The 21,311-nt window shown below is 38.5% G+C and overlaps 1 protein-coding gene across 1 annotated transcript in view; it reads right to left on the reverse strand.

Annotated features, from left to right (window-relative positions):
- The window catches only part of ANO9 (anoctamin 9), a 51,771-nt gene extending 30,853 nt beyond the window's left edge, over positions 1–20,918 (reverse strand). The window contains exons 1-7 of the mRNA XM_063289244.1: positions 20,606–20,918; positions 13,999–14,055; positions 4,959–5,075; positions 4,482–4,633; positions 3,662–3,714; positions 954–1,012; positions 486–568 (exon numbers count right to left, since the gene is read on the reverse strand). Of these exons, the coding sequence (XP_063145314.1) occupies positions 486–568; positions 954–1,012; positions 3,662–3,714; positions 4,482–4,633; positions 4,959–5,075; positions 13,999–14,055; positions 20,606–20,611 (527 nt within the window). The 5' untranslated portion in view covers positions 20,612–20,918. The remainder of the gene's footprint in view (positions 1–485; positions 569–953; positions 1,013–3,661; positions 3,715–4,481; positions 4,634–4,958; positions 5,076–13,998; positions 14,056–20,605) is intronic.
- Positions 20,919–21,311: the final 393 nt, after the last annotated feature.

Genomic DNA, 21,311 nt, shown 5'->3' on the forward strand with positions numbered 1-21,311 from the left:
CTTCTACTGAGGCAGTTTCCAAGCTGATACCTTATTTTCCAAAGGCAGCCAATGGAAGCTATTCCCAGGGGCAAAAAATAGCAGATTGCACTGAACGTTGGTGCAATCCAGTATTTCAGTTTCCAAATACTGGAATGCTAAAGTATGTTCAAAAGTTGAGTAACACTGACAAGAGCTGTTGCAAGGTTTAATCTTCAGATCAGATCAGTTAAATACCAAAGAACCATCCCTTTTTCAGGAGAAATAGATTGTTATCTGAAATGAATGACACCATAGATGAGTTTTCCACTTTTGACTGCATGATTTCAATTCAGAATCAAAATAGGAATATAATTTAAATCTTATTATAATCTATACATGTTCTTTTCCTTTAGATGAGGAAATAGAACACAAAAACTTATCTAAACTAATATATTATTATTATTATAGTAGTTTGTGCATTTCCAAGCATCCTCATCAATGTTTCCAAATCCTCTGTCCCTTACCTGATTTCTTCAATTGGTTGCCTACAGAGGATTTGTCTCCATCGAGCCCAATTCAGTTCCAGAAAACTACCCAGATTTCCTCTCTAGATGAAATGATGTGATTAAACATGTTAAAATTATGAATTCTATAAACAATTTGGATTACGTATTCTATAAACAATTTCTTCAGTCCTGAGCAAGAAACACCTGCAAGATGCTGAATAGATACATATCAACGCAGTTGTCCAACAAGGCTTTTCTTCTGATTATTTCAGACACATTTAGTTTAGCCTCTTCCTCTAAGTAAGCACAATAAAGCTCCCCTCACCACCACCACCACCCCCAGGTACACAGAACAACTTGTAATGAAGTATCTTTCTGGATCCAGGACTCAGGACAAAAGACTCAACTTCATTCCTCAACTAAGCCCACAACTGCTATTTAACATCTGTATTCATCACCTTTAGCTTGGCCTTCAGACTTCCTCACCTCATGTAAAGGGAATGCAGTTTCGAACACTTTCTTCTTCATCAGGTCATGAAGCTTCTCTAACAGCAGAAGAGAAACAAGATCAAGACCCCCCCACAAAAAAGTGCAGTTCTGCCAGGATATTTCTTTCAAGTGGACACTCAAGTGACTATCCTAAAATAAAGCCATGCAAGTAAATGTCTCCTTGAAGCATGTACATATATCTCAGAGCACCATGCATATGTATTAGAATGTGCATGTCAATTAAGGCTCATGCATCTGTGCTATGCTCTGTTACTCATTCATTTGATAAACATCCTTCCTCCAAGGACTAGAATAGCATTTTGGCTAAATAAACAGCCCACAAAATAGGTTAAATTGAGGAACAGCTCACTGTCCTTTTCTAGGGCCATCTATAAGACTTCATGGGTATCAAACCATTTATAGATTGCTTTAATTTATTCTTAATTTTGGACATAAACAGCTTGAAATAAAATATTTGCTCCTGGTCATTTGACAGCTAATTCCATGGTAATGATTCAGTTTGCTTGGAAGGGTGTAATAATCCTGCTGAAAAACCAGGTTTGCATTATTTGTCAATTCTCAGGTGATGTTACAGAAGTAACTACTTTTGCCCAGCTACAGGTGATGAGTCAGCTGCACATACAGTATGTCTGGAAAAAGCAGACTGGATTATGTGACACCTGCCTTAGGGAGAGAAACTGGATTACTGCAGGGCATATCATGTAAATCTGCCCTTGAAAAGAGTTTGGAAATTTCGGATGATTTAAAAGACAATTAGCACCAGCTTTGAAAACAGATTAATATGATCTGTATTCTAGCTCCACTCATTGCCTGAATATTCTCAGGTGTAATTTACCAGTCTTCAAGTGCTAAAGCTCTAAACCAGAGGATGGAGAACCTGCAGTCCACAGATGATGACTCACTCCTGTTGCCCTTGATCATTAGCTATGCTGACTGGGAGGGAATGAGGAGAGTTGTGGTCCCCAAAAACAGGAGACGTCAGGTAGGGGAACGTGGCTTTAACAACGAAGGCAGGGATTTATTTACTTGATTTATATCCCACCTTTTTGTCATGAGTACTGATGGCGAGCAGGAAGGGGCCTCTATCCAGGGGGGAAAACGCATGCGTAGTACTGAGGAATTAAGCAGCCATTCAAAGAGACACAGATCAGACCCGCCTTAACCTTTGGGGTTTATCTGTCTGGGTTTTCCCACGCTTCTTCAGTTTGTTAGGATTTTCTGTCTTATGTAGCAGTAATAAACACTAGAGACCTACTCCTCATCTCAGCGTGATTCCTGACTGTTAGGACACTTTTGTACTCAAGGTGGCATACTGTCAACCCTCTCAGGTAAAGCAGACAGGAAACATGAGATGAGCTAATTCTTCTTTATTGTAAGGCTACATTAACAGAATCTTGCTAGTCTGAAAGTACAAATCTTCTACCCTTCCTATTTGCTGCCTGAGTAATTAGGGTGGATCCTTCCTAAGTTTCCTTTTCTGGCCATTACTCTGTTGTGGGCTCCTTTCTCTTTTATCCGATTGTTCCCTAGGTGGCATCTCTTCCTCCCATCTTCCAAAGTCACCCTCACATTCCATCACACATATATAGTGTACCCTCCTCCTATTTGCCTCCACAGAGGTAGGTAGAACCGAAAGAGAGTGAACTGGCCCAAAATCATCCTGTGAGCTTCCATTGCTGAGGGAGGACTACAACCTGGGTCTCCGTGTGCCTAGTCTAACACCTTAACCATTACATCACACTAGCTCTCTAGGTCGGTGGCCACCTTGGAGTCTCTCCCTGATCCCCATTCCTTGCCCCAGAACTTCAGTTAAAATGAACCAAACAACAAGCAAATCTGAGTGTGTGTGTCCCCCTCCACCAGAAGCAAGACTGAGCATGCTCCCCTCCATAGGAGCTGCAGCAAAGGAATGACACAGGAGAAAGATATGGACTGATAGGGCTACCAGATCTGCACTGCACAAAGATTTGGACAGTCACTAGATGAAAGCCCAAGAGTTTTATATCCCTTTCTCCTCCTGGCCTTCAATTGCCACAGCTGAGCTGGAGGGGAATTCAGCCTCTGAGCTCTCTCACAACTGGGGGACCCACCTGGGAAGTTTGCCTTGGGACCCAGAGAACCCCAATTATGCTCTTTTGCTTTAAGCTTTCCCCTGTTTTGTGTTGTGCTGGAAAGGTTCTCCTACATAATCCATTACACAGGTCTTGAAGCATGCCTGGAAAGAATTGGAAAAGGACATTTCCTGTAGAGCCCTCTTCCATGTACTCTGCTGCTTAATTGTAGACACCTTTCATACCCAGGTTATAAAAGTAAAGCCTGAACTGGGTACATCTGAGTGGAATTTGAACATTGGTCTTCCTAGAAACATCATCACACTGCATCCAATGCATCACACTGGCATTACAAATGAAACATTGGACCCTAAGGGCATCAGATTGCTTTGTTTGAAGTGACACTGTTAAAAAACAAAGCATTTTTTTCAGTTCATCATGTCATTACTACTCATCAGAAAGCATGGTTCAGCTTGAAGATATGGTTACATGAACTAGAACTGGGGAGTGCCTCTGCGTGAGTAATAAAACTGACTGTGATCATCGCTGCATTGGTAAAAAGGACATTGCAAAGTGAAAATGAAATACAAACAGATTGCATTTACACTAATAAAGAGAAAGATCTTTTCATACCTTCGGTACCCTGAAGTTCTGTGTTTTGCAGGATAAAGCTCACAATACGTATCCTAAAACACACAAGAACTGAGAAATAGCAATGCTAGAGTAAACTGCTCAGAGGTAGGAATAAATACAACCATCATTATCCATGATAGAAAAGTATTTCTTCCTGGAATGGAGCTGTTAAAGTATATAACTTTTATCCTTGAAAAGGCTGCAATCCTACTTCATCCTGCCAGTGCAGTTTAGAGAAACAAGACCAAATACAGTAGATCCACTTTCTGCAGAATTAAGAAAAGGAGGCAAAGCTCACTTGGGGCATTGCCAGTGAAGAAGCTGTAAAAATTGACCTCCCAACTTCAGGTCTTCCCTGAATTTTCTACTTTTGGTTTCTTTGTTTTTGTTTTTAAAAGTGTCCAATTCTCTGTCTTCTACACAGCTGCTCAGTAGGCAGTATAATTTATCTTAGTTTCCATGTACTATCTAGTAAGTGCAAAAGCCCTAAGAAAAATCTCTGTATGTTAAAATTATCTTTAAATGATTAGCGTTGATGCTTCTGCAGTTTTGAGGTTGCTCAGAAAGTCACTCCCAACCAACCTTCACCCTTCAACTACAACCAGAAGCCTTCAGTTAAAGCAATATTCTCCATGCCAATGCAAACATTTTCTTTAATAATGTCACAAGTGGCAAAAATCTTTCTGATTGTGTGGACAGCAGCTTCATTTGAGTACAAATGATATGAACCAGTTGCTGCCACATGGTGGCAGATTCTGTAGAGAACCAGAAAGTTGAGATGGACGGGATGGACGGATGGATGGATGGATGGCCACTTTACCTTGCTGAAGTGAGTGCTGTCTCTTGGTAATCTAGTTGCTGTGGAAGCAGAAGCCCCGATTCATTATCAGGATTACTCAGAAGCCACTGGTATTTTCGGAAGATTCCACTTGGTGCATGAACTCCATAAAAGAGCTTTTGGTCCTTAATCATCTAAGAATCAGACAGAAAAATAAATGACATGAAGGCTTATGAGACATCAGTCTAGGCAGAATCCTCAATTCTCATGAATTTCCCATGAAGATTGTTGCAAAAGCATTGTGACAATGATAGAGAAAAGGCCTGTAGATTCCACTGAATCTAAAGCATGAGCTTGTTCTGTTGCTTGAGTGAGCTACCTGACATCAGCTCCATCCTGAGCAAGGAAAGCTGTGGACCTCTTGTCAATAAGAGCTTCAAACCAGCATGTCAGCTTGATAGTCAGGAAAGTGGTATCAGCTTTGGGAAGAGGAGGGGAGGGGAGGGGAGTCAGTCTTACCTTGATAATGAACCCTTTCTTGTGCAGTTCTTCCAGAAACTTCTTTTTCTTGCAATCTTTCTCACTGTACGGGCTGTGATCATCACAGACTAGGACAAAATCCCATTTCCTAGGGAACTGGTCAGAAAAAAATAATCAATTGAATCAACTAGCAGAAAGTCAGTAACAGGTTTTCCTTGTCTCACAGAAGAAAACAAATAATAATATATTAAATGTATAAGACCCTTGACCCCCAGCAACTTATTATGTATGTATAATATATTATACTCATGAATTTCCCATGAAAATCATTGCAGAAGTGTTGTGACAATGCTTTGTCACAAAAATGGACAGGGTAAAAGGTAAAAATGGAACGGGTAAAGAAAAAACCTCCAATGAAATATATTATACATATATAATATATAATATTATATTATATACAATAATCTTATTTTTCCCCTTTTAAATAACACTGGAAAGCATCTTCCTCTTTGAATCCAGTCCAATATACTTTCCTAATACTTTTGTTCTGTATTTCTGCTCCCATGATTCCATTCATCAATTCCACATGTAAAAAAAATCTACAACTCATTTTATCTCCAAGAGACATGTATATTCATTCACATATCATGCTAAGTATGGCTTGTCTTCCTTACTCCTTGATGAACAAAGTTAATACAAACCTAATAAGTTACAATTCCAATCAGTAAGACAATAATAAATTGCAGTTCCAAACTGTGATTTAGTGCCTGAAAACAAAGCATGATTTATTCACTGGCCCCATTCAGACATCACCCTAGGACAGAGATGTAAAGAGTTTGAAAACAACTGGAATATATGGATTTCTTCCCCAATTTTTGCCAGCTCCCCCCATCTTTTTTTTTTTGCCCTTTTCTACTAAAAAGTGGAAAGGGTAAAGAAAAAACCTCCAGTGAAATATTTTCTTTCAGAATAATGAATGCCGTAAGACAAGGTACTCATATATTGCTATTCTTCATTCCCCCCAAATGTTTTCCACATACAAGCATACACGCATACCCATCATACTATCTTATATAAGGATAAGCAAGGTAATGGAAATCACAGAAAAGGAATAAAAAAAATTACCATTTATTATAACCCCTTCTCTTCTTGCAAACCATCTTTTCATCCATCAGTTTCATACATTGATTCATCAGACAGAAACAAATTCTTATGCAGTTTTTTTCACTTTTTATTTGGAAAAACATTCATTTCTTGCAGCAGACCACATACTATTCAATGCTTTTCTACCAGCATTTCCATTTTTTAAAAACTGCTCCATCCATTTTTCCATCTTTAATAAACATTCTACCAGCTTCTTGCCCAAATTCATCTATCTGTTCTACTATTTGCCATTTATTTATAACTTGCAATCATTCACTCCCTTTTCCTTGTCGGACACAACTATGCTGGTCTTTGATTCCTTAATTTTCAGATTCATATTCCTCATCAAATTATACAATTGAGCTAATATTCACTGAAAATCATTTGAATGCTCAGCCAACATCTGCACATAAAAGTACATGTACACTGATGTCCCTAATCTATACACCTCTGATGTCACCACAAGCATTCCCTATGCCCCAAATTCTGCTACATTATGTGTAACCTTTACCCACAAATGGTTGCCAAAGTTATTGATATTAGAAGACAATTTTGCTTGTTTTATAGAATGTATTTTATTGGCCAATGACCGAAATAAAGTTTCTATGACTATGTCCCTATATACTGATCCATAAATATATTATACAACCAAGGGGACAGCACACATCCGTGTCTAATTCACTACTCAGTGTTGAATTATTAACTAAGCATTCCATTTATTCACATAGATGTTTTTCTTCCATCCTATACTACTCTTATCACATTCAGGAACCAATCTTTGATTCCATATTTGTGCAAAGCATTCTGTGACTTATATACTGTATAAGTATATATTCTCAAAATCAAGGAATGTGTGAAAGAACATTTATTGCACATTCTCAATGCCTGCTGAAGACCAAAATTCTAATCTGTGCACCCACTCCCTGGCATAAAGCTGCGCTGCACTCACAATTTTTGTTCATTGTCACCTCTCATACTCTTTGAATCAGAATTCTTCCAACATCTTCCCAAGTGCAGTTAACATATTATCATCTGTAATTTTTGCATTCACTCCTGCAACCTTTCCTTTTGTGTTGGGGAGCAATAGCAGCATTCTTCCCATCTTCAGCCACAGATACAGCATTTACCCAAACATTAAACAAGTCACATAGCTACTCCATAAGCAAGCCACATTCATATTCTAACATTTCTACCATTACCATATCTAGTTCTTAAAGTTTAACCATTTTCAACATTCTCACACCATTTATTATTTCTTTTTCATCTATTTTTCTTTTGTGGCATTTGTTTTAATTCTACTTTTTGACATATTGCTATCATTCCCGTGGAAATTTCTAAAGTACTTATCCTGCATTCCCTTATTTGAAGCTTCATCTCAAATAATTTCATTGCTTTTTATTTTTAGTTCAATTTATTCAGGGGAGGCTTCTGGTATAGCTTTCTTCCTACTTCCAGGACATTTATTTTATTTTTATCAAAATCACTTGGAATTTCTCTGCCTTTTTTAATCTTAATCATTTGTGCTCTCTTTGATCACATATTATGCTATGATAAAATGTTTTCTATTCACTTAAAATGGGAAGACTTTTCTCTAGAGTATCAGAATGCTACGCAGAGGACAAGCAATGAGGTATACATTAACTCCCAAATGTCAGGGCAAGATGCCTGTCTGCCTTGCCCTGGGCCATTGCTGTTTTCACCAATGAAGGAAGGAGGCAGCACAGGGCCTGATTTACTGGTGAGCTTATTACTGACTTTTGATCTAGATGTTGGTGGATCTGCTTTTGACTAAGCCCCAAGGAAAGAAGAAACACTTAAGATTTTAAAATATGTTAAAGCAAATCAAATTAGTAAAGGTATGTACTGTCTCACTAAATGATACTTTAATAAACATAACAAGTATGATCATTACATAAGGTATATATATGCTGCACTGTATATTCTTAAATAGTAAGAATAAAGGATGGCATAAAAAGAGTATTGCATATATTTAATTTTTTCCCAAATTGGCTTCAAAATATCTGGAAATTTCATCTGTCTGTGCCAAAGCAAAAGCAAATTACTCTGTGGCTTAGCATGATGCATGAACCTAGCCACTGTCAGCCACTGAGATTTAGTTATGAGAGATATTTCACTCATATTTTGCAGCAGAAAATCCATTATTTGCCCCTACAGGCATACTCAACAGGGAGAAGACTACACTGAATTCAAGCTATTTAGCAAGTGTGCCAATTTAATGTTTCTTTGGAAAAGCACTTTCTTTCAAATATAAACTGCATTTTTATGTGACTTATTGACAATCTGAAGGGCTATGGATCTTTATTTTTTACATTTCTGTAAAGAAGGAACACAATATGCTTCATCAACAATCCATAATACTGTTGATTTCTACAGTTTTAAGGTATTTTTTTTCTTATGCTTTTACTCACCTCTGCTTTCTCATATTATTTGTACCTGTTGAGCTTATTAAACACTTTTGCTTATCATTTACTAAATTATATTTACAGATTTTTTTCTCCCTCTTTTTAAATGGGGATTTATATACTGTAATATTTCCTTCTGCTTCCCTTTACCATATAGTTAGAACTGTTTCCATCACTATCAAAATTTTACATGGACAATGATCTTTCAAACATCTTTAATTTTTTAAAGAAATAAAAACATTTCACCATTTTTTAAAATCTTTTGAGTCTTTATAGAGTGATGATTATTTTCCTTTTTTCTAATAAACAAGTGTGAATGCAAATCCATATGCAGCCAAAAGAGCACCACCCATAATCAGAAGGGTGTAGTTCGGAAATCTCAGGGCTTGGCTGATTCCAAACTCCAAATAAATAAATAAATAAAGTTTATCAACCAAAACAAAAACTTTTGGGGTGATGTACAAAAACACCTGCCAAGATTGAACACACTAAATAGGCAAAGAATGGTGATTAATACAAGGAAGAAACTAAAAATAAAGTGAAAGTACAATGGAATTATTCTAGAAGAAGGTAATATCTAATCAAACAATTTTGAATACACACATCCATATCTGATTACATTCTCTAGTGCCATCTCTGGGAAGAGGGGAAAATACATAAACACTTCACTACAATATGCATTCTCATTCAAATCCTAGAATTTACATGGGCTAACTCGCAAAGGAGCATGTAGAGGTTGCACCACTCTTAAATAAGTCCCTTTCTCCTGTCAGAAAAGTCATTTCTGTCAAGAGATTTCCCCTGAAATATTTTCATTTCTCCCAAGTATCTCTATTGCTGGTCTCCAAATCTGAACAACTAACTTATCAATGGTTTCTAACTGTCAGCTTTGTTATTCTTTCCTCTTTCTTATTCTTCAGCTGCAAAATATTTTCAAACACATTTCCTTTATTAAAGCTTTTTCTCTTTTGCTTTTCCTCTCTTCACTTTTTTCCCTTCAAAAGAGGCTGCTGGAAAAGATGGCTGGAAAGCCACACAGTTTCTCCTCCACCAGTTTATTTAAATAATCCATCCTTCCATTGGTCTTGTATTACTTTATTGCTACATTTCTTCCTTCATAGGAGCAATCCTAGCTCCTTTCAGAAAGTCAATGAATGTTCTGAACAGCTCCGTAATGTTGCTTCCCAACTGTGAGTTTTACACTCTCCCCACTCACTTTTTTCACTAAGAATTCCTACTTGGGTGGGGGGAGTGGTAGAAAGGGGGGAAGTCAAAATCTGCAAGATGGTGGGCAGAATAACACCATACACATATACAAAAGGGGCAAGGCTTCCTTTGTGCACCTGCCATCTTGCAGATCTTGAACCACTGCCCGTAGATACTGTTTACCATCCATTCCTAACAATTAGTTCCTCTTCCTCAATGCAAAATAACATATCAATGCAACATGATAATGTCAGGTAAACTGAGCCAGCATGATATTTAATGAAATATTGAATAGATCCATCTCCAACAGGTAATTTTTGCACTTTTTGTCTGACAAGGGCATGAGGAAGGAGCTTTTGAAGTTCTAATTAACAACACCTGCTGAGATGGTTAGACCTCTAACATGGTTTAGTTGAACCTCTGCGTGTTCTGCTACATAACCTTTTTTCATCTGAACAGCCAATACATAGATAGCCCTGACCAAATCCTAAAAATCACTCTGATACTGTTTTATTTTTAAAAAATCCTAAAAATAATTCTTCATTCAAAACAAATTGATTTCTTGGACAATGGTGCTATAATATTTATTGACCCAGAAAATTTAGTGTACCATAATTTTTATTAACATTCAGTGGATTTTCTCATTTATCAAAAAGGGTAATAATGCTCTCATTTTGATAGATGAACTGCTAAAGAAGAAATGAATATATTATGGATGATGCATAGCATTGAATGATCTAAGAATTGCACATAAGGGTAAAATCTTTGTCTTTCAGCTATCCTTTTTGTGAACTTAAACCATAATATATTTCTTGCTACACAGGATTACTTTGCAAACTGTCAAAAAGTGAAAATTACCTTGATTTTTATAAGGATTAGTGTGTTTAGGTATTATCAGCTAGGATATTGTTACAGCGTACAAGTAAATAGAAAACCTTTGAAATTTAATAGTTTAAAACCAGCTCTTAGAATTTCCTTTATTTGATGACAAAATACTCCTTGGGGAAAGGTTAGATTTGTTACATTGATTCTGATGTTTTTCAGCCATTCGGTGGAGGCTATAAAGACTATGAGGCTAAAAAGTAAAGACTCCCTTGAGCCAAGCTTGATTCCTAAAGACTACTACATTTGGGTAATTTTCATAACAACGCTATAAAAATGTTTTGCCAGTTTCTTCCATACTGAAGATGATTATTTTAAGGAATATCTTGACACTTAGAAGGTTTATGCTGTGAGGGTTATTTAGGGATTTTTAAAAAGGAAAGATTGGGGGAATATATTTTTTCTTTAATTTTTTCCCCTGGGTCTTGGTGGCATTTTGAGCTAATTCACTTCAGAAAAAGAAATGAATGAAAATGTGTTTTTAAAAAGGTAATTCCAAAAGATGCAGCAATGAACCTAGATAGAACTAAAAACGACCCAAGGAATTACCAGTGCTACCAATCAAATGCATTATATGGATATTGCTTCCTTTCCCTTCTTAATATCTTAAGGGTTTTTTCCTGGTAAGGAAAAAATTGAAATATTGATGACAAAATAAGAGTATGTTCCAGCTGGATGGTAATATATCAGTTCTCTGTAAAATTCTGTGAATGATTCTGGAACCCTGTCCAATGTTAACGGTATTGTAAAATATTTTTCATGACAGAAAAGTAACTATTCTATTCTTGGTGACAGTGACAGCTATAAAATTATAAAGATCATGTTTTCAAAAGATGACAAAATTTTTAGAAATACTATACATCCTAACTCATGAAGAAGTAACAGGTTCTGTAAGGACTGAATTCATACATTGTGGTTAACCTTGATGGGCTTTGCCATGATTAATTAAATAAACTATAAATGACTAGCTTTGCATAATAACACTGTATAGTAAGCCAAACCCAGGAAATCCCGTTACAGTTTAGCACAAAATGTGAACTAGGTCAATGTAGGTTCAAAGGCACAATATTGTTGTGTTTAAAGGTAAAGGTAAAGGTTTCCCTTGACGTAAAGTCCAGTCGTGTCCGACTCTAGGGGGCGGTGCTCATCTCCGTTTCAAAGCCTTGGAGCCGGCGTTGTCCATAGGACACTTCCGGGTCATGTGGCCAGCATGACTCACGGAACGCCGTTACCTTCCCGCCGAAGCGGTACCAATTAATCTACTCACATTTGCATGTTTTCGAACTGCTTGGTGTGCAGAAGCTGGGACGAGCAACGGGAGCTCACCCCGCCGCGCGGTTTCGAACCGCCGACCTTCCGATCGACAGCTCAGCGGTTTAACCCGCAGCGCCACCGCGTCCCTATATTGTTGTGTTTAATTACTACAAAATAATGGCAATTCTCAAATAGGGAATATTATTGTGGCTTTGTGGCAGCTAAGTAACGATACAGCAAAGGACCCTTGGAATAATGGAGGTAAAAAAAACTATGGAGAAGCCCATAAAAGTGGTTCTTCAATCAAGATATTTACACAGCAGAGACAACATCCAGTGAGGAGCTGAGAAGCTTTAATTTCAATACGGCAGAAACTTGAGAAAGAATTTCTCACTGCCTCAAGCTATGACCATCATGATTTCTGACTGCATTGACACCTACCTTCAGGATGGAGTGTATTGCCATTCAAGGTCCAGGTGAAGATGATGTTCAGACTGCTGAGAATTCCAACTTCCCTAACACAACTGTTGTAGCAGACAATAATGCCTGAACATGCTAATCATTAACAAATCCAGAGGGATTCTCTTAGCTCTGTGCATTTTTATTCTTTCCCATCCAACAGAATGTTGGAAATATATCATGTAAAGGCAGTCTAGACTCTGCTGGTCAGTGCAGTAGCTCTCCAAAACCAGGACACAATACAACCAAGATTAGCGTGGCGGAAAAAGATGGCGAAATGAAGAATGACTTTGAAAATATGCCCGATCAGGCCAGCGGCTACAGAGGAAAAAATCCTGAAAAATGTCCTCAGTGCAACTGCATGGGAGAGGCAGTTGCAGTGGCCCAGAATGTTGGCGATTGTTCCATTCTAAGCCCCCATCCCTTGTCTCTTCTATTTAGCTGTCCCAAAGTGGAGCATAGGCAATCTGCCCTGTGCTTCCCAGCTCACACATACACACAAATGTACAGCCCGTGGTGGTAAAAGATACTACCCCCCCATGCGCATGTAAGCTGCATTCACTACCAAGCCTATGAGATGCCCCCTCATACATATGAACCCCTTAAAGTGGCCTTGTAAGAAAATATTCACGCAAGTGGAGTTGGCCCTGAGAGGTGACAGGGGGAAGACTCGGTGAGGGACCAGTGACCCAATAAACCAGATTGTTTCTATTCACTGACCATATCTTGGAGAGAGCATGGCTAGCATGTTGACCTAGTAGGAAGGGTCAAATAATAATACGGTCACATGGATGGGTTTATCTAAAATATTCCAATGTCATGTTGTAATTTCCACTGTGTCTGCCTTTTCCTTTGTTTTGCCTTTGCCTTTCTTTGCCTTGCACTGTAGTGAGCCAAAGGCATAGAAGCCCGGGTTCTGCTGTCACTCATGGCCGCTCAGCAAGGTATCACAGCTTTGCTGGGGGTCCAGTATATACTGTATTGTTGTTTGTATGCATGAAAATAAAATTATATCTTCAAAGTGATTTGGTTGCTTTAGGTGAGCCAGGTTTTGGCCACTATAGTTTGGTTCCGCGACTTGGATTGGGATGAGAGGGAGGCAGTCAATCACTTGTAGTGTGTTCCTGCCATTTTGCAGGCTTGTGGTGTCTGCCACCTCCCTCCTTCCTCTCTGATCCTGAACCCATTCCCACTTGGGGGAATTTTAATTTGGCCAGGGAAGTTTTTCATTTTGAGAGAACCCTGCAAGGTAAGGGTTCCAGCAATTAGAGGCACCGTGCAAGGCTCTGCAGGTGTGAGCCCATTGAAGGAGCAAGTGGATCCGAGACGATCTCTGCAGGAGATGTTACCAATATGTTTTCTGTTTGTAAGTATTTGTGTATGTTTGTGTGCATTTGTTTTATATATATGCATATACATATAAAGGATTTTAATTGCAGCAATAAAAATGAATATTTTTATTAATTGAATTAAATGATACAGGCATTCTAATAGTGGGCTTTGAATAGAAATTACTTTAAGGCCAAAATAATTATATTAGAAAATTTTGGATTGAACCCTATTATGACTGCAAAGTTTTTTTTAAAAAAATGTGCAATCTTCGATATGCACACATCTCTGTTTAAGAATAGAGTGAAAATCTGCCTTAGATCCACTTTGTATTAAACTAGTTTTAAAGGTTCCTACACCAAAGTAGCTTATATATAACTTACTGGTATCAGTCCTTCATAACCTTCCAAAGGGGATAGAGGTATCAGTGGAATTTCATCCTAGAGAAAAAGATGGTAATGGTCAAAGATGTTTTTATTTTATGCTAACAATATATAATTATCCAGTTCACAGTTTTGTTTTGATGTAGTTTCCAACCAAAATTACCCACTTTTTTCCTCACCAAGCTTTACTCCTGGGTACTTCATTTTGTCTTGGCTGGGTTATTAATTCTTTTCATTACAATGGCCTGATTTACACATTGCACTCAATCATTTGGGTTCATATAATGTACTATGCCATAAACCTTGATTTACAACCATAGCAGTTTTGTTCATACTACAAACCAAGACCTAAACCAAACCAGACAAACCACACTGTGTTTTAATAGCATGTTGTATGAACTCAGCCTACTGGATTGCATCAAGGAGATCTGCTTGCTAAAGGGAGAACACTTCTAATAAAAAAACGAAGTAGCAGACACAACTGTCCCTAGCTGTCTATACATCACAGGACAGTCTTTGAAACAGCTGCAAGAGTCTTCCAGAAGAAATGACCACTTTAATGTTTCAAAGGGGTTATTTTCCTTGGGCTAAAAAGCTTTGGGATGAGTCCTTTGGAATGTTTTTGCATGACCATAAAAACTGGGTTCAATGCATAAGCAATTTATTTTCAAAAATTGAATGTTGTTTGAAAGTGAGATCACCCTGCACTATTACCCCACTTTTGCAATGTTTCAAAAACCTATTTATTTCATATCACACATGATACGAGAACAAAAGAAATATGTATGCGCACAACTTGAACGTAACTTCTTTTAAATCACCCTCAATTGTTATCACAGCAAAAATAAGGATAGTAACCAAATATATTTTAAGGAAGAAAAGTTATCAACAAAAAACTAAAATGATTTTATAATGTATGTTGGCAACTATAGCTTGATATATTGCTTTGCCCAAATACAGGATCATCAGGTGTTATTAGTGCACTGGTATCATATTCACAAGATGATAAAATTAAAGAGTAATCAAATGGATATGGAGACAATATTATATTCGCTATCACATACATATAAATACGCTTATTAACAATATTTTATAAACCCCTTTTGTAATCAAAGGGAAAAAATGTATCCAGTTTAATAGATCTGCTTCTTGGAAGTATTTCTTGTGTATCTTGTAGATGAAAGCCAAGTCATTACACATAAGCAACTTAAGCTACACAAGGACTTTGGCAGCCTAGATCTAAATCTATACAAGTATTTCTACAGCCTTAGCACATCCCCCACGAAAACCTTCATAATCTTAAGAAAAATGTAACAAGCCTAGTTTAGGAAGGCTTGGAAGCACTTTACAAGACAAGCTGGTAGCTATATCTACTAAGGCTAATGGTACCAGATCGGAACAGCAAAAATCCAGAAAACCACTTGATGTTAGCAAAAAGGTATGGTTTACTGCTGTTTGTTGAAATTTGCGTAGCCCAACCACCATTCCAGTATAATTCAGTAAACAGACTTTACTGAACATTCTCCAATCTGGCATGCTTTAAGGGTTTTGAGACTAGTACTCTCAGAATTGCCAGAAAGTGTGGCCAGTGGCCTCATGGTCCACTTGAAGAAAGCCAAAGCTCTGCTTTTGTGATTGCCATTTTGCAAATGCTACACACTGGATTCACATATCCTGCTGACTGTAGTGCAGTTTGAGCTTATTACATGAACTTGAGTTTTGAGTCAAGTTGAGTCTTCAGTTTTGTAAGCCATGGGAACCCAGCAACAGTCTTGAAATAGTATCTTATATGTTTTTCTTACTTAGAGAATGTTTTGTGATCTTCACTTTCTTATGAAGCAGGAAACTGCATCTTTGAAAAATAATTTTCCCTTGGAAAGGACTGGGTCCTCTGGTTTACAATTATTTTTGGGGCAGATGTACAACTGAGCAGAAATTACAAAGCAAAAGACAGGCAATACCATCTCCAAAGTAACAATGGCATTTCTGAACACCAAAATAGCATTTCTAAAATTCTCTTAGAAGCGACATGAAATGTATTGGATTAAAATATCTGCCCACATAAGATGTTACATTATAAATCCCATTACATAAATTGGAAGCTATGAATATAACCTCCAGCATATGGCAAATCACACAACACTGTTTTAGCATTCATTTTGGCCAGAATGCCACAAGTGCAACTAAGTCCACTTTTACCCCAAGCACAGTCACACTATTCTCCGCATGCAAGATCTCTTATGTAGAGGCTTCCTTCCAAGTCAACATAGCATGACCCACAATCCACGGGCTAGGAAAAATATGTTCATCCCACCCAGAACCACATTCTACAACTTTATCATCGAGAAGCCGAAATAGTCTTTGAGCCACTATCAAATGACCTCAAACTGCTTTGTCCTTCAGTTTTGCCCATCTCTAGCGGTAACTGATATTACAGTGTTCTGGGAGGGCTGATCTTGAGTCTCATTCAGAAAGACTCATGCATCTGTTTGATAGTCTGTAAACTTCAATTCAGGAAAATAATGCATCATAGGGCAAAACTTTTTCAACCAAGGTACCCCAAATGGCTAACTTACAGAATGTGTCCAAAATCCAGGACCCATGACTCCCGTGGGATTGAAATTTGGGAAAGTTGTGGCTTCAGCACTACTTCACTGCCATGCCACTGCAGTCAGCTGAGGTCATGTGATCATCATGGGCCTATATTATATGTAGAAGAAAATGACCCAACCGGTCACAGGTTGTCTAGTAAATTTAATAATAAGGATAGAGTACACAACCTTGCCTCACTCCTTTACTGACCAGGAGCCATGTTCTATCTGGACTGTAGCTTCCTGTCCTGTGTGTAGGTTTCGAATGAGGACAATTAGATATTCTGGGATTCCCATTTTCCGAAGGAAATTCCATGGCTTGACATGGTTAACACAATCAAAGGCCTTTCTATAGTCAATGAAATACATATAGACTTCTCTTTAGTATTCTTTGCCTTTTTCAATTGTTCAACAAGCATCAGCAATAATATCTCTTTGCTCCTTGACTTTTTCTAAAACCAGCTTGAACATCTGTCATCCCTCTTTCCATTTAGGGCTCAAATCTACATTGGATGATCTGAAGTATTATTTTGCTAGCATGTGAAATTAAGGCTATTTTTATGATGGTTTGCACACCCCGTATAGTATGCAGAAGGACCTCTTTCAAGCTGTTGGCCACAGTGTCATTCTCCAGATTTGTGGGCATAGTTTGGTTAGAACCTTCATAGATTCCTCTTCTGTTCTGTGCTGCATTTCTGTATATACTCCTTCAATTCCTGTATCCTTCTGACTTGGTAAAAAATGAAGTACTCATCTAACTTCATCTTCTAATAATAGAGGTTCTTACAGTTATGGAATGTCTTCTAATGTATTTTGGATGTTGACCTCAGTACTGTACAGAATTTGAGTATATTCTTTTCATCTTTGGTTTTCTTTGAATCAGCTACTACCTGTCCACTAGCATCATAAGTGCAGTCCCTTCAAGGAGAGGCAGATCCTCCTGATTTCTGGAGTGAGGAACCATTCTAATCCCATTCAGGCATTATGAATACAGACCACTCAACATATGAATATTTCCTATAACCCCTGCCCCCTGCCAACATCACTCCAGCGATGTCTTTTTTCTACTATTGACATTTATGCTTTCAGCACAGACATCTGCATCAGACAATCCTTCACAAATGTACTTGGCTATGTTTCCAGGTTTGAGCCAGGAGTCTGAATACCACCTTACTGATTCTTAGAGAAGCTGTTCTGCTCCAAAAGAATTTGGAAGTATTAGCAAGAGAATTTAGGAGGAACAGTGAACAACATGCAGTCGCCCAGGTGCCATTTTACAATCTCTAAGAGCAATTTGTTAGATTGTAGCACCAACCATAACATAATATGATTTTTGGCAACTCAATTTTTTGCCTACTTTGTCTCTAAAATGCAAAATACAGTAGGTGTTTTGGTTGCCTGGAGTTTTTACTTGGTGATTGTTCATCAGTCTCCGTTAATAATTGTAATTTAAAAGGTTACTTTGTGAATCATTATCACCTTGAAAACTTTTCACCATTTCAGCTTGTCATCTGAACCCAATTTCTATTTAAGACTAAATATATTTCTTCTGTTTGAGTCTCAAATGACCAAGAACTGCTAAAATGTGTTAAATTAATTCAGATTCAAAACACAGCCCATAGTTTATATGCAGGGTGGATCAGAGATGGTTAAAACAATAAAAAGAGAAACTGAAAATGGAAAATACATGGTATTTTTTTTTATTATACTGTTCTATAAACCACTGTAATCTGATCAGATATTATGATTTATAATCCATCCTGTAGATAAAAGGCAAAATGGTTGAGTCAAAGTGCATATTTACCCTATGGATTACCATATTACGAGAACTTAGCTGTTGTAGTTTGTAAACCATAAAGAAGAACACTTTATTGTAGGCATCTGGTTGTGCCCTAAGTCATGTGATTTGTTTGGTTTTAAGCTATTGTGTGAGCTCAGCCACTATGATTTGTAAACTGGGGCTTATGGTAGAACTAGGAAGCTTCTGAGAGGTTGAAGATTACAACTCAGCTTCCCAACCTTCTAGAGCAGTGTTTCTTATAGGGATCTGCAAAATCAAAATTATTTGCCAGCCTATGTTAAAAAATAATACAATATTAAAATCCCATTAAGCACTCATGAGAAGCAGTAGCGGCAATGAATGCACCAATTTTAATTTTTAATACAGTCAATATTGATAAATATAACCCATACAAACAAAATCTCTTTTGGGGTCCTCCATAATTTTAAAAAGTGAGAAAGGGTCCTGAGAGAAAAAATTTAAGAAACGCAGTTCTAGAAGATACTTTTAAGTCATATTGCTAGAAGGGGTAGAGTTGGGTTTGGAGAGGATTTTTTTGGCATTCAATTGTAAGTACTGGAATGGGAAGCTGATGGAAGGCACTGTACCTTCCCTATGCTTTAATATCACTCCCCCACCCCCAATGGCCCCAAATCAGCTCATTTGGAGGGAGATTAAGAGTAGAAATGGAAGTAGAAAACAAGCCGCTTCCATTCCTACCTTTAAAATCCTCCATTAAAAAAAGTCTGAAATCATGCCACTAAAATCCAGTCATTTTGTTGGTAATTGGGTTGCTGCCTTCAAGGAGCTATCTGCTTAACTCTCTTGCCATCTAGTGAGCATCTGGATTTTTGCAGTGCAGATATGGTAGCCCTAGTGGTGGTGAGGAGGGCACACGAGACCGCCTGGTTTATGGCCTTGTGAGCCCAGCCATTTTGGCTTATTCCATAAACTATGTTTAAGAGAAACTATAGCGTAGTATGGTGTATGGACACAGCTTACAGTAATGCTATTTGATTTCTAATGCTGCTAATAGAAAGATGGTTCAGAGAAAACGTACTAGCTACTAAGACTGAGTTTTGTATTCTGGTTTCTAGTTATATAAACTTTAGTTTTTTTATTTCATACTGCTCATGCAGCTCTGTGTCAAATCAGGATTAGAGAGCTCAGAATAAAGAGGCCAGCTTTAGCCTCAGGAACCTACCTGTGTTGTAAACCATGAGCCTAGCCTAAAGAGGTATGAAACTCTTGAGAAACTTTAATTGCATGGGTGGATAACCATCTTTTAGTTCCCATTTACCAACTGTCACCCTCCCTAAAATTAGGGTATTTAGTTAGCTAATCAAATAGTGAAACAGCTAATAAATGTCCGTAACACTCGCTCAGTTCTGAATAAACATGCACAGGATTGGGCTACACAGCTATTCAATTCAAATGAAATCTAACCTCTAAGCTGTTAAGAATGGTATTGTCTTCGTAAGAATAATTAATAGTTTTTCTCCAGGGAATGATAAATCGATTCCACAGTTTTACTTTCTAAAACAACAGTACCTTTCTATAAAACCTTCCGGTTGTTGTAGTATCAAATCTAAGTACAGTAAAGAATTTTGTAAGTAAAAGTGAAACATTGATCATATTTCCAGCTATAACACGATCTTCGGGGGAAAAAAACTTTCAACAGGAAACAAACCTGATCCTAAAGATGCCTCATACCAAAATATCTGTAACAAATATTTTGTTCTGCTTATAAGTACATAGAAAAGAAATTCTTGCAAAATGAGTGATGGACTCGATCCGATGCACAGGAAGACTGAGAAGGCTCAAGAAATGTGTCTCAGAAGTAATTCCGACCCAGTTCAGTGGGATTTATTTCCAGGGAGCTGAATATAGGTCCGCAGCTTAATTCCGGTCTTGCAGTTCCCTTCTGGCACGCAACAAACTAAGATACCTGGATGTATATAGCTGAAGAGCCGAATCAAGGAACGCAGTTCATTCTAGCTGCGGGAGTTCCCTATTTATCCCATTCGCCACTTCCGCCCGCGCCAAACATTCAACAAAACCTAAAATCGTCAGTGTTTGGCACCTCACCGCCCACTTCAAACTGTACGGTCCCTGGGCCCCAATCCCCAGGGAGTGAAGGGGCAACTCGGCCGGAGTGTCCCCGAAGTGGCTCAGCCAGTTAGCACTGCCTCTCCGGTTGGTTTTGCGCACACGCGACGTTTAGTTCTGCCCTTACCGGCATGGCGGAGAGAGGTCGGCGCTCCTCTCGTGCAACAGGCTGAGGAGACGAGCGCTCCTAGCTCGGATCTGAGGCGCCCTCGCCGGCTAACCAAACTTCAGGGTCTGTGCCGGAGGGAGCCGCTCCGCCAAATACTGTTCTGAGGCGCCCTTTCAGACCCCGCGGTCTCTAGTTCTGATTCCAGCCTGGGTGCTCGAGGCGGCTGAACTTCCGCGTGCGGCAGGTTAGCTGCGATGCGCCTCCCGGCAACAGAACCACCACCTGCCGCTGTTGCCGGAGGCAGAGAGAGAACTTCCCTAAACTTCCCGCCCTCCCAGGCTTAACTCGGGTACGAAGAAGGAGCCGGCAGGGGCGGGGCGAGCCAAGCCCTTTGCGATCTTTCTCAGAGGTGGGTGTTTGCGCTGCGCTTCCTTTCGTTGCTGACTAAAGCGTGACAGTTTTCTTCCTAAAGTGTGACGGATGCTCTTCTTTTCTCATATAATTTTTGTCAAAAGAAAGGGATATTTCCTCTTTTCTTTTCCCTGTCTTTTCCTCTTCCTTGTTTTGCAGGAATCCATCTGAAATGTTAATCTGCAGGATCTCCAAACCTGGTATTGCCTGGACCCCAAAGTTCCTTAAACTAGTCCTGAAGTGGCATGTTAGGTTTAGGTTCAGTGAAGCCAGCTATTGTGGTTTGTACACCATAGTGTGATTATGTACCCAA

This window comes from Candoia aspera, chromosome 1, assembly GCF_035149785.1.
Source record: "Candoia aspera isolate rCanAsp1 chromosome 1, rCanAsp1.hap2, whole genome shotgun sequence".
Classification (NCBI taxonomy): domain Eukaryota; kingdom Metazoa; phylum Chordata; class Lepidosauria; order Squamata; family Boidae; genus Candoia; species Candoia aspera.